The following is a 12,712-nucleotide window of genomic DNA, read 5'->3' on the forward strand; positions in this document are numbered from 1 at the left end:
GGGGTTTTCAGCATGCACAAGCATGTTCCCGTGCAGTCCTCCAAAAACGCAACATCGTGTAGCTAGAATGGGCATAGGTCAAATGCTGATTGGTTGAGAAGTGGGTTGGAATGTGGAAGAGAGCGACAGTTTACCAAGAAAGGGAGAAGTGTGAAGCAACATTAAAGATAATAAAAAAATATAGCATATCACAGGCTCCACCACGCCCAAGATGGGCTTTTATTTTCATTTTCGCAACTTTAAAAGGCTTCATACTAATGTGGAACATTGGTGGTGTTCCCCTTAAAACTCAGATTGCGTTATTGCAACATTCATTAGTAAGAGCAAAACTTTGCTCATGGCAAGATTTTAGCATTGTACTACTTGGCAATTACATGACTGTTGGTAATGGTTTGTTTTGTCTTTGATTCATCACTTGAAAATTGCTGTTGTACCTCTATTGCTTAAATGTGTCAGGCAGCCTAATGACTCTTTTAGTGGCTTTCATCACTTAATAGCAGCACATTTCCGCTGTTATTTAACTGACACAGCTTTTCATTGCATGTCTTTGTGGCTTCTGTGAGACAATAATTGAAATATTGTGTTGCCAACTCCAGGTAGAGCGAAGAAAGCTGGCTCATAGGAAGCATGTAACAATGTAAGCAGTCCAAGGAAACAAAAGCATCCGGTGTGTGTGTGCCATCATGCCAACTCTTGTTTTTGAGGCTTAGGTTTATTCAGCTTAAAGGTTCAACAAGTGTTCTCCCCATCCCAGCTAGCTACAAAGGTAGATGGGATGGGGGGAAAGTGCCTGTCCACCTTTAAAGACTGTGTTAGAGGGCACTTATCGAACTTACAGTGATCTTTGGTCCCACCGGGTTGGCGCAGTAGGTGGTGGGGTCCTAAACAAATCTGATTTCAGTCTCTGCTTGATATCGTCTGTGCTCTTTCCCCTCTCCTGTGTTAATCCCAATAAAAACACACAAAGAAATGGCTAAGAATGAGAATGAATCCAGACTGTGGTATGCCCTTGGTTCATTTAGTTTTGCTAAGCTTTCCAAGCTCGAGGCTTTGGCTATTACATGTCACCATCTGTCTCCTTATGCACATAAGTCTGTGCGTTTTGTATTACATCCTGCCTCACAGTGAACTAAAGCAAATTTAACTTGGAAGAAGACGCAGGATGAAATGTGGTGAGTTTATTTTGTGCCATTTGGTTTTGATTGCACTGGCATGCAGCAAGCAGCCAAACACACCACAGCAGATTAAAAACACCCCTTTGCTTTGAAATAAAATCTCGTACATTTTTGTCATGACTGTTTTTTTTTTTCTCTGTTAAACGATTTTCCATTTGGCTGTTTCAAACACGCAAAAAGTTAACCAAACCCTGCCCCTAATCCTAGATGAGTCACCAATGACATGGTGGATATTAAGATATTTAGTGCCTGTAATGGCTTTATTGGAAAAAAAAAAAGTCCTGCCTGCCAATGATTACTCTGTATTTGGCGTAGCTTTGATTAGCTAATCTTTGAACAGTAACCTCTAATATCCCAGTGGCTGTTAGATTGATGTGTGAAGTGTTGCTGTTCTATTTTGGTGGAAAAAACATAAGTGACGCTTAGTGGACCTCTAGATATTTATTTGTTATTGTGAAGAAAGCTATTTGAACCAAGGGGAGGGCCAATACCCAGCAGAGACAAATGCAGTAACTTCCTCCAATCCTCTAGTGGACTATGAACCTGCATCTATTTATGTAATTTTCTTGCCTTTTTCTTCTTCTTCCTCCTCCTTCTCCTCCTCAGGCGGCCTATAAGCCCTGGCTGTGTGCTCAGTATTTCCCCACCACCCAGCAGTCCTGCCAGAAGAAGGTGCCGTGCCACCAGTACTGCCTGGAGGTCCAGCAGAGCTGTCCGTTCATCCTGCCCGATAACGACGACCTGATCCACGGTGGCAGCCCCAGCTTCATCTGCACAGGTTAATACCCACTTGCTGCCTAGTGCCACTTCCTGTATCCTGGAGATGAGTGCAGATTGTATGTTTGCATGCGTGGGTGTTCATGGGGCCTTGTATCCTCTTCACAGAAAAACCTTCTAATTTAATTTATGCTAGTGAATAGCTGGTGAGTAGCATTTTGCAAAAGGACAGACAGTAATAAATCATCCAGTGTGTGTTTCTCTGTATTGACTGAATGGTGTCTCACCAGGAAAACAGTGAAGTGGTTCTAAAGGCTTTCTGATGACATCTAGTGGTGTTTTTGAGCACTGCAGTCCTCATGCAAGGACGTTTTAACAACACATTTAAGTCTTTAGTCCTTCTCTCAGTATCTGCTGCAGATTTTTTTAAATTCTGTAATCATAAAGGTCAGCTTCACAGGTTACCTGGATGAGACTGGCAACATAAAACATTTCAACACCTAAAGGCTTAGAGGTTTGTGCATAATGGATGGAAGTCATGATTTTATTTTTAGTCACCTCAAATTTTGATTTTCAACTTTCGCTGTGTGATGATTCTATGAAAGTATACTGGGGTTAAACAGCTGAAAACAATTCCTGTAGTGCTAAATAAGACTGTTGGGTCAACTACAACCAGATTCCAAAATAGTTATTTGCTTTTAAAGCCTGTATTGAACTGAAAATTGTACAAAACACATCTTATCAAATTATAGCAAAAGGTTTTCAAAACATTGTGACAGAGGCATGTTTCCCTTTTGACAGCAAATTTTAATTAAGTGCCGTCAAAATTTAGGAATTGAAATTATTTTAGTTTTAGTTGACTAAATATCATTAGATTACAGTAGACTACATCCAAAGTTGATTCAGCTGAATAAAATATAAAGTGTGAAAGTTAAAGTGTTAAAGCGTCTGCTCTTCTCTTCCTCCCAAGCGCTGACATTTGTCTCGTTTTCTATCTGTTCCTGGGGGGAGATCAGATGTGCGTATTTGACCTTACTGCACAACAAGATGACTTCCGATTGGATCACTTTGAAACTCGTCCCGCCTTTCTACACACCTTAATTAGTTGTGATTGGATCTCATCTCTCCAGAGTATTTTAATCTTGTTTTTATTAGTTGATGAAGGTGTCGATGCATTTCATCGTGCGTTACTTTTTATTCAATTATCGTCTTGTTTCCGTTATAAAAAAAAAAAAGGTTACTGAGGAAAACTGTGATGTGAATTATTTTTGGTTTTACAAAGCTTTTCCTGGCCTTTTGGTGTCCCTTTCCAACTATTTTTTAAAAATACCATTTGGGCATTAGCACTCTCACCTCTGAGCAGGAATGTTTGACGTCCTGCTTGACCATGTTCCCTCCTGTGAGTCTCTGTGGATTTCCAAAGTTCAAAGACATGCATGTTAGGTTAACTGGTGATTTTGAAGCTAATGAATGATGTGAATGAATGAAAGATTTCCTAATAGTTATAATAAGTTAGTTTGCCATAAATTTAAAAATATGCCATCAAAAATATTAATGGCTGCTGTAAGCAAACTGTGAGCCAAAGATACTTTGTGAAGAGAAAGGGGCAGGTGCGTGCAGGTGTTCTAGAATCAACAGGAAGTTAGTCATGCTAGTTTAGCGCCTGATTTGTGTCGGTAACAGTCAGCAGTTTCAGCAACACGGCTGTCTGCGGCGCTCAGCTTTTGGAGCCAATTAAGTGACTTCCAATCCTCTTTGCCTGCCCTTCCATGTTTTGCTTTAAAAAAACTGCTTTAACAACTCAGCTAAATGTAAACACCCAGCGGTGATACTCACATTTTTAGTGTGGCTTGCACTATTCAAACATATCATTATCCTAGAACTCCTTTGTAGCTACAATCTAGATATTATTACATTTTTAAGCCGTCTTCAGTGTTGAACTAATCCAGCGCTACACTATATTGCCAAAAGTACTCACTTGTCTGCCATCAAACGCATATGAACCTGAGTGACATCCCAGTTTAATATGATGTCACCCAGCTTCAACTATTCTGGGAAGGTTTTCTATAAGGTTTAGGAGTGTTTATGAGAATTTTTGACCATTTTCCCAGAAGCATATTTGTGAGGTCAGATACTGATGTTGACCTGGCTCAGTTTCCACTTTGTTTCGTCCCAAATGTGTCCTGTCGGGTTGAGGTCAGGATTCTGTGCAGGCCAGTCAAGTTCTTCTACACGAAACTGACTCATCCATGTCTTTGTGGATCTTGCTCTGTCTACCGGTGTGCAGTCATATCCTGTCACGGTACCACGCTAGAATTCACTGAGCTCCTGAGAGCGACCCATTCATTTATGTATGTTTGTAGAAGCAGTCTGCATGGCTAGGTGCTTGATTTTATACATCTATGGCCATGGAAGGGATCGGAACACCTGATTTAAATGATTTGGATGGGTGAGTGAATTGGCAATTTAGTGTAGTCGTCCATAAACTTATTGGCACATTGCAACCAGGAGCTGCTAAAATCAAATTGGCAGTGCTCTTTGCAACAACAAATAGGGCTCACATTATGGCACAAATCTATGTGAATCCACTATAATCCAATCTGCATCTTTCAATGCACCATGGGAGCAGATCCAAAAAGATAATCCCCCAGTTCAAAATGACAAAATGTTTCTTGTGGTACACTTTAAATATTTTACCTACACTACCAGCTAGTGCTGGGCGATATGACGATATATATCGTGTGGACGATAGAAAAGTGTCTATCGTGCCATTTGTCTTCTATCGTTTCTATCGTTTCTAACCCGAATTTTACAAATTATTACATAAAATATATCATTAACCCCATTAAACCGGTCGGAGCAGGCAAACTCCGTTTTCCCTAACTATTTTTAAATCCCTGTAGAACTGTAACCACGTAAGGTAGCGCAATAATGGTTTTTTTTGCATATGAAACGGTAGGAGTTGTACTTACATCTTATTCCATTAGCTTGTCCTAGGTCACGGTTTCCTTCCACATATAGCTTTGCAAAAATTGCATAAAAAGCACTTCCAGCAACAAAAACATAATATTCCAGACTTGCAGCAACAAAAACATAATATTCCAGAAACAGGCTTTGCCGATCCGATCAGCTGTTCATAACACTTCCTACGTTGGAATATAACTCAGCGCGAACTATCGCATGTCCGCCATTACATGTCCGAAACCGCAAGTGATGTCATTTTCGCGGAAAATGTAGTTTTTTAAGCTTCAAAGCCTATGTTGGTGTTTTTAAAAGTCATGTTTAACTTTATGTTCTTCTGTATCGTTTCTGGGATGCTTAGAAGTCAAATTACACTGCTGTAAATCGTTTATTTTGATGCACATGCTGTGTTTTTGCAAATTTGCATTTATTTATTTTCATTTTTCCTGTAGTATATAAAAATTTGTGTATCTCAAAAATAAAACTATGAAGACACTCAAAATAAATAAATTTTAAGATAAGCTCTGGTGGACTTGGTTCTATGGTAGGTCTTAAAGGGTTAAATAGCCTGTGCAAATATATTAATGTTGTCTTCTCACTTTACATACTCTTAACTTTATGCAAGAGAAAATAAAGTATAAAAAAATGACATTTTTCACAAAGAAACTCTGTCTTGTTGTTTTGCAACATGGTACTGCTTTACGTGCACCCGGATTTCCGACATGCTTTACAGTAACTCAAAACAAAGACTGCACCCTCTCTACTCGCTGTTTAAAGACTGCATACTTTCCAGATGACCACAGGTCAGGTGGTATATCGTGATATATATCGTTATCGTGATATAAAAGAATTCATATCGTGATAAATATTTTTTCCATATCGCCCAGCACTACTACCAGCATGGCAACAAAAGCAGCATGGCCTCTTACATTAGTGGAATATCGACGTAGGAAGGGTCAATACCTCAGGTTGGAAGGGTTCCAGGTGGAAATGAGTCGTACCAGTTTAAGATTCAACAGCAAACTCAAACCTAATCGTTTTCATAATGTCTCTTAAAGATGATAAAGGGGTTAATCATCTCACTTGTCACAGGTGCAACAGACGAGTCAGGCGAGGTGTCAATCCACACAGAGAAGGGGTCTAATCCAGCAGCTCCATGAGTCCTCCATCTGCTCTCATCATCAATCACATGCTCTCTACTTATGCTTTGCTTTAGTTAGAACTGAGCTTCTCTCTCTGCAGTTTAAGCTTCCCCGTGCAGATGATCACAGCAGCCATGGTGTTTTTGTTCTTTCTTTTCTTTTTTTTATAAACATGCTGGCAAGTTAAGACTTCCAGAACCATCAACTGATGCAGCAATGTGCTCCCTCTGTGCCGTGGTGAGCTCTAATTGGAGTTCATTTGAGGGTCACCGTGTCTGGTTGTGATTAGAGCCACACGCTGAGGTCTAGTGCGTTTGATCCGTTTACCGAGGCAGCAGATGAGCAACAAGGTGGCTGGTGTTAGACAGAGCATTGTCATTTGTGCTCCACGTGAGCTATTTATTGCCTGTAAGGTTATTTTTTCAACTTTTTAAAATTATTATTATTAAGCAACTTCACAGAAAGCCACCATAGAGATGTATCAGATTTAGCTAAAAGGGCTAAATAGAAAACAGTCTCTCTTTTTGTCTCTTTGTATTAGATAATTACTGTTAACGTTTGACACATACTGATAACATTACCTACAGTCTCTAAAAATATCCAAAACATGCTGAGGACTCTCTTTGCATCCTTGAGCAATCAATAAAAATTTCAGTTCATGTCCTTCTCAGCTAAAAAACCTTTTTTCGCATCTTGTTGTTACGTTGGTTTTTCTTCATGGATCCAGTATTGATGGGTGAAGCTGAACTGTCTGATATCACTGGCTGCTGTTGGAAAATCGCAGATATTAATGGATTAGTGAGGTATGCTGACCCTAATGCACAAATTTGACCCCCTTTTACATTGGCTGGTTCATTATAACTTGGGCTGAGCACATTACTTTTATTGGAGGAGCCCTACAATAAGCCGCAAATGCGTAAATATGTTGTTGCCATCCGTTTTGCACAGTTGGAATTACAGCAAACAAAACTGTCCATTTTGTCAGCTCATTTATCACCAAGAAAAATCAATCAGCGTAATTCATTTGTCTTTGATTTGGAAAGAAACTAACTCCTTCACTAGGCTACAAGACGGCGTGAGACCTGAATGCACCGGTTAGCTTAAATGTTTAAAAGTCACATTAATGATGTTAAAATGTGTTAGTGTCACATCTTGAAGCAATTATGGTGTTACGACTTTAGTTTCTTGTGTTTCAAAGTTTGCAAAACACTGAATGCACATTTAATGGCATATTTATGTTTTTTTTGAGCCATTTCTTATTATTGGTTTGGTTCCTTCTGGCCTTCCATATGAGCGTGTGAACAGCTGATTGTGCAGCAAAACAGTGGAATACAGAACACAGTTGGTATATCTGTAATATCTGTTGTGAGAACACCAAACTACCAGTGACCCCCTGTTATAAATACAAGTGCACAGCAGGGGAACCTCAGCTTTTTCATCCAGTGTCTTCTCTTTCTCAGGTCTCTTGGGAGATCATCCATCAGACAGTGAGGCGGAGTGCTGCGACGTCCGATGGGACTCCAAAATGGACAACCCTTCAGGCGGCACGCTAAAAAGAACTGCTTCTTCCTGCCAGCCCGTGGGGGCTTCGGTCACCTCCGCCGCCACCCCGAGACTGTGCAGCGGGCGACTGAAGATCTGCCTGCTGGCCCTTGTCCTCCTACACACTGTCATTATCATTTCAGCCTCCCATAATTCTTCGTTGGTGGGCGTGGCTGCCATTTTCTCGCCAGAGGAAAGTGCTTCTAATGAGGAGTGAACCTTGGGGTTGAATCAGGGCTGGAGCTTGCGTAGAGCGATTGTTGACAGGGAGGAAGACGAAGGCTTTTTACAGTGTCATGGCTGCCAGGGACACAGCTGGTGAGATGTGCTGGAAATGCCTCCACAAGCCTGCTGCCGATGAACCGCCAACCACAGGAAGTGGGAAGGTTTTAATTGGAGCGGAGGGTGCTGGAATTGGACATCAACTGAAGAGAGATGTTTGAGAACCACCACCCCTAAAAGAACTGACCTCTTGCCACTTGAAACCTGCTCATTGTTTCTATTCCATCCAAATGTTTTCTAGCATATTGTCCCCCCCCTCCCCTCCCTTCTCTCCGCCCTCCTCCGTCTGTTTTCGATGTGTGTGTACGGATAGCATGTCAGAGGAAAAATTGGACATCGATGAGGTGTGCACTCTCATTCGTTACTTTTAGATTTTTGCTGCACTTTCTTTCAGGTGCCAGAATGTTTTTGACATATCAGCTGTTTCCCACTTCCTGCTCTCCATCACCTTAGACGGATCTTCTTTACTACCTTGTATGTGATGTTGCTCGAGGGCCTGCTGGGACCAGCTCCATCTATCACTTGTGGGTCTTGTTTCCCAGAAAACAAAATGTATGTGATTCTGTATTCTGATGTTCAGCTTGTGTTTCTGTCAGACCGGACCTTTCCTCAACCCCTTATGACAGTACATGCCTACATATTTTAGGACCTTAAGTGCTCTGAGACTGGCTCACTTTCTCCTCTAGCTTGTTGGGTTGTTAAGCAAGTTAGGAGAGGTGGAGTGGTTACAAAAAAAAAAAGAAAAGGTAGTGGCAACTCAGCTCACGATTGCATGGTGTTGCAGGAACAGAAAGCTCAGATTAGTCACCGTGTAGCGCTCCTGGGCGGGGGGAAATGGTGTTTTCTGGTTTCTAAAGTGTTCAGTTTACCTCATACAGTGGTGTTGGTGTTGCAGACAGGCAGCACGGCGAGTACTTAGACTTGCAGGGACAACCCAGGGACACTAGAGGACAGTTGCATGAAGCCAAAACACCAGGGGCCTCATTTATCAGCCACGCGTAAGCTATCAAATTATCAGTTACACTTGTCAAGACCTTAGTGCTAACCTTAATGAGGGACTACATAACAACATGACTGCACTTAAGCTTAGCCTATGGACATCATAAACTGTGACATCACCACAGCCCTGTATCCATTTACTGATGCTCAAGGCACGCCAGACTCACTGTAATATTCTCCTGAGCGGCAGATGTTGCCTCTCAGGGAAAAACAAAGAAATCATATCAGTGCTGGTGGGATTAAAAGAAATCCAAACTGGAATCAAAAGGATTGCAGACTTTGTTTTGTAGAAAGTCTCGCCGTTTCCAGCTGTAGTAGTCTCCGTCTTCGTAATCTCAGCACTATTCCACTGATATATCATGGAAGCGACCCGCTCGTACAGCAGGTTACAAAAATCAAGACGACAATCTGAAACACCAAAGTGTAGCGCACGCCGGCAGTTTTGATGTCACTTTTACTGCACACGGTTGTTTGTGAGGCCAACAGCAGGCTCTATTCTAATAGGCATCAAGCTTTTCTCCAGGATGTTTGGGTTACTTGTCATTAATTATGACCCCAAAAAAGTTCCGTTTTATCTCAGTACCTCCTAAAAAGTCATTAAAAAGTAGAAACAGAAATTTTGCTGTCAGAATTGTTATGTAGCATTATTTCTGCCATTGCACTTACAGTTACAGTTATGACGGGTAGCTACAGTAATATTATACGTGCATTGTGGACACAAATACTACGGTGGCCCTGAGTGGTCAAATGCAAATCAACTTTTGAGAGAACACCAGGAAATAGAGAGACACTGCAGAGGCACACAAAGTACAACAAAAGTACAAAAATAACACTTTAAAAAAGAGATACACTTCAAAGATGTTAAGGGTTCATCAGTGTTGTAAGGAAGAAAAAGATGCAGATGAAGCGTTTTAATCATGAGTCATATAATGCTGTAGCTACATTTTTGCTGTTTAATGTTAGCTTGTCACTTCCACTACTGTTCCGTGAAGTTATCGTCTCTTTTTTTTCTATTTACATTGTTTTTTTAATTTAACTTCATTGGTTTTGTGAGATTTTGCAGCTGCTGTGTTCTTTTTTGAGAGAACATGAACAAATTCAAATGATAAGTTTTTAAAATTTATTAAATGGTTGAAGGTTCAAGTTACACATGGCGCCATAGGCATCCCTCTTTCCTGTATCCCAGACAAAGAAAGGGTGCCACTCCCTAATTAACAAAGTTTTTATATTATAGTATAAACAAGACATGAACTTGATTGGTTAAAAATCTGGGGAGGAGCCACGGCTTAGGCTCTCCCTTACTGGTGTTTGGTCTGGTGTCCGGCTCATGCTTCATCTCTGCTCCAATCACAGGTCTTCTTCCTGTAAAGGAAAACTCCTTCCTATCTCCCTGTTGCTATGCAGTTTAGTAACTTTCCACGGCAGCCTCACAATGACTTCACATGCATGTGGGTCCTGCGCCACACCCTACACAAAGCACAAATGTGTAATTTAAAGATAAAAAGTAAATTCCTGACACATCATTTTTCTGTTATGCTGTTTTCTTAAGTTGCAGGGCCACCGTACAATACCAACGTTTAATTGTGAAATATCGGTGTAAACAGTTCATGGTTATTGCGACACCCATTGTGGGAAAGAAGGAAAAAGATTACCGTTTTTATAACAAGTCAGTGTTCACTTCACCAGACGACTGAGGATGACAACCGTCTTAATAAATACTAGCTAAAATCAAGGAGAATGGCACTGATGTTACTAGCTAGCTGGAAAACAGAAAATTTAAATGACAAGCAAAGTGTACGAAAGTTCAACAGTGTCAAATGCCCCTAAATCAGGGCATTTGACAAAAATCTTCAGTCAATTGGTTCTAAAATCTTTTTTCTCCACATTCACATGCTCCTCGGATGGTCCGAGTAATTTAGATCTGACATCATTCTTCAGACTTCAATGTGCAAGAAAGATGTTGAAAAAATGGAAGCGCTGAAAGCATTTAAACACATTGCATTATTGATCATTGTCAGTATTAACCAACAACAATATGGCGAGTGAGCAAATGTCTCCTTTCTGATTTTCAAGTTAGTTGTCTATTAAATTACTACAGACAACACTAACGTGCCTACAACTCTCAGTGCTGCAGGCCCCATTCCATGCATCCCACAGAACGTCATTTTTAGTTCTGATAAATGAGGCCCCGAGATCTTTGAGTGCCTCTGCTGCATAAATCTAATGAGGCAAAAGTGCAATATAGGAGGGAAAAAACAAACAGCTTGGGTTAGTGTCCTACTTTGTGACATCTTCACTACTGATGGCTCAGCTTGTCAGTATCACAGAGTTGGTGCATGTGACTAGCCAGCCACCCAATCTATCAAACCGTTGACTCTTACATCACCCTTAGACAAGCTGATCAACCGCTATCTTTCACAGACTAGCAAAGGGCTGTGTTACTGTCAGCGTGTGAGGAGTGTGAGGAGTTTTCAAGGGCTGATCCGTGTGATTTTTTTTTCTTTTTTCCTTTTTTTTTTTGTTTTGCATGGCTGCTGCTAGTAAAGTGCACATTTACACGAGGATGGATCACGCAGGGATTAAGATTAGTTTGAACTCGCCTATTAGGCAGCAGAAATAGGGATTTGAACCACCCGTGAGCAAATAGTGACAAAAAACTTACACTAAGTACACCAAATCTAAATGAAGACATTCTTGTTTTGCTGATGGTGAACTTTGTTTCCAGATTGGCTTTTTCCTCATTTACAGCCTCACATTATTTACCACCCATCGATTTGCTATTCGCTCACATGTCAGAACGAAACGATAAAGTCCAAAAGTAAGTCAGGTTTTTAAGATGTCCATAGTTTTGCCCCTACGTCTATCACCGCCACAACCATTCCACATTGGCTCTATTTTTTATTCATTCTTTTGAGATTTGTTTTGGTTTCCTTGAAAAACTCTGTTGACAAGAACTTACATTCCCTTGAAGACAGCAGTGGATGTAATAGACCCACACTTTGTGCTCCCTCCTTCCTTCAATCTCTAGCTGTTCATGATCTGAGTCCTGTGGATCTATGCAGATGAACCCCACCCCGAATCAACATACCACTTTCCAGCACCACCCCCACGCCAACCCATCCACCGGCTCCTTGTCCTTTATGTTGTAAATATGTCCTGAGGATGTGGAATCCCAAATATCTTCCCTAACCTCTCCCTACTTCCCCCACTGTTGGAATCTCACTGTGTTTTCTGTTCGGCTCCTTGGTTTTTGTCTGTTTTTTGAGACCTTTGCTGCATTTTTCTGTTGTCTAAAGCTGTGGTGTGAGTTGAGGAGATGAAAGAGGTCTTAAAGGAAAATATACAAAAAATGAAGCTTGGATTGAGAAAGGGTTCAAATATAGAGGAAAAAAAAATCTGATAAAGTTGTCATATTGTCATACTAGAGATGCTTTAGTTTGCTAATTTACTTTCTTTTTTTTCTACAAAAGACTTGGATGAAATTATTTATAAAATGCGTCCCACGAGTCATGACCTTTTTTGGACGTAAAACAAATACATTTATTAACATTTTGTTCAAAAGAAAATAAATATAAATTATGTTAAACATTACTTCTGTTTGTGCTTTTTTCCAGTGTCTGTATCATTGATTATTGAAGAGCTGCATTTAGTAATGAGAGGAACCAAGAGGAGTGGGTGAAGCAAAAACTGGGGTATGGGAGATGTTTGGTAGGACAGTGAAGCAATGCTTTGTACAAACTGTATACGGTGGGGATGAAGTGCTGCATCCGACGAGGGACGCAGCTTGCCTATCAGTGGAGCAGAGGTCACTGAGGTAGTTAAAAAAACACTCCTCGATGCCCAAAGCCCTCTGGATTGATGGATTTGTCCTGAGTCCCTCAAAATTCTGGATGT

The 12,712-nt window shown here is 40.8% G+C and overlaps 1 protein-coding gene across 1 annotated transcript in view; it reads left to right on the top strand.

Annotated features, from left to right (window-relative positions):
- Positions 1 to 12,337, top strand: part of nalf1a (NALCN channel auxiliary factor 1a) — a 50,877-nt gene extending 38,540 nt beyond the window's left edge. Inside the window, exons 2-3 of the mRNA XM_063467078.1 lie at positions 1,782 to 1,953; positions 7,456 to 12,337. Of these exons, the coding sequence (XP_063323148.1) occupies positions 1,782 to 1,953; positions 7,456 to 7,754 (471 nt within the window). The 3' untranslated portion in view covers positions 7,755 to 12,337. The remainder of the gene's footprint in view (positions 1 to 1,781; positions 1,954 to 7,455) is intronic.
- Positions 12,338 to 12,712: the final 375 nt, after the last annotated feature.

Source organism: Pelmatolapia mariae, linkage group LG23 (genome assembly GCF_036321145.2).
Source record: "Pelmatolapia mariae isolate MD_Pm_ZW linkage group LG23, Pm_UMD_F_2, whole genome shotgun sequence".
Lineage (NCBI taxonomy): Eukaryota > Metazoa > Chordata > Actinopteri > Cichliformes > Cichlidae > Pelmatolapia > Pelmatolapia mariae.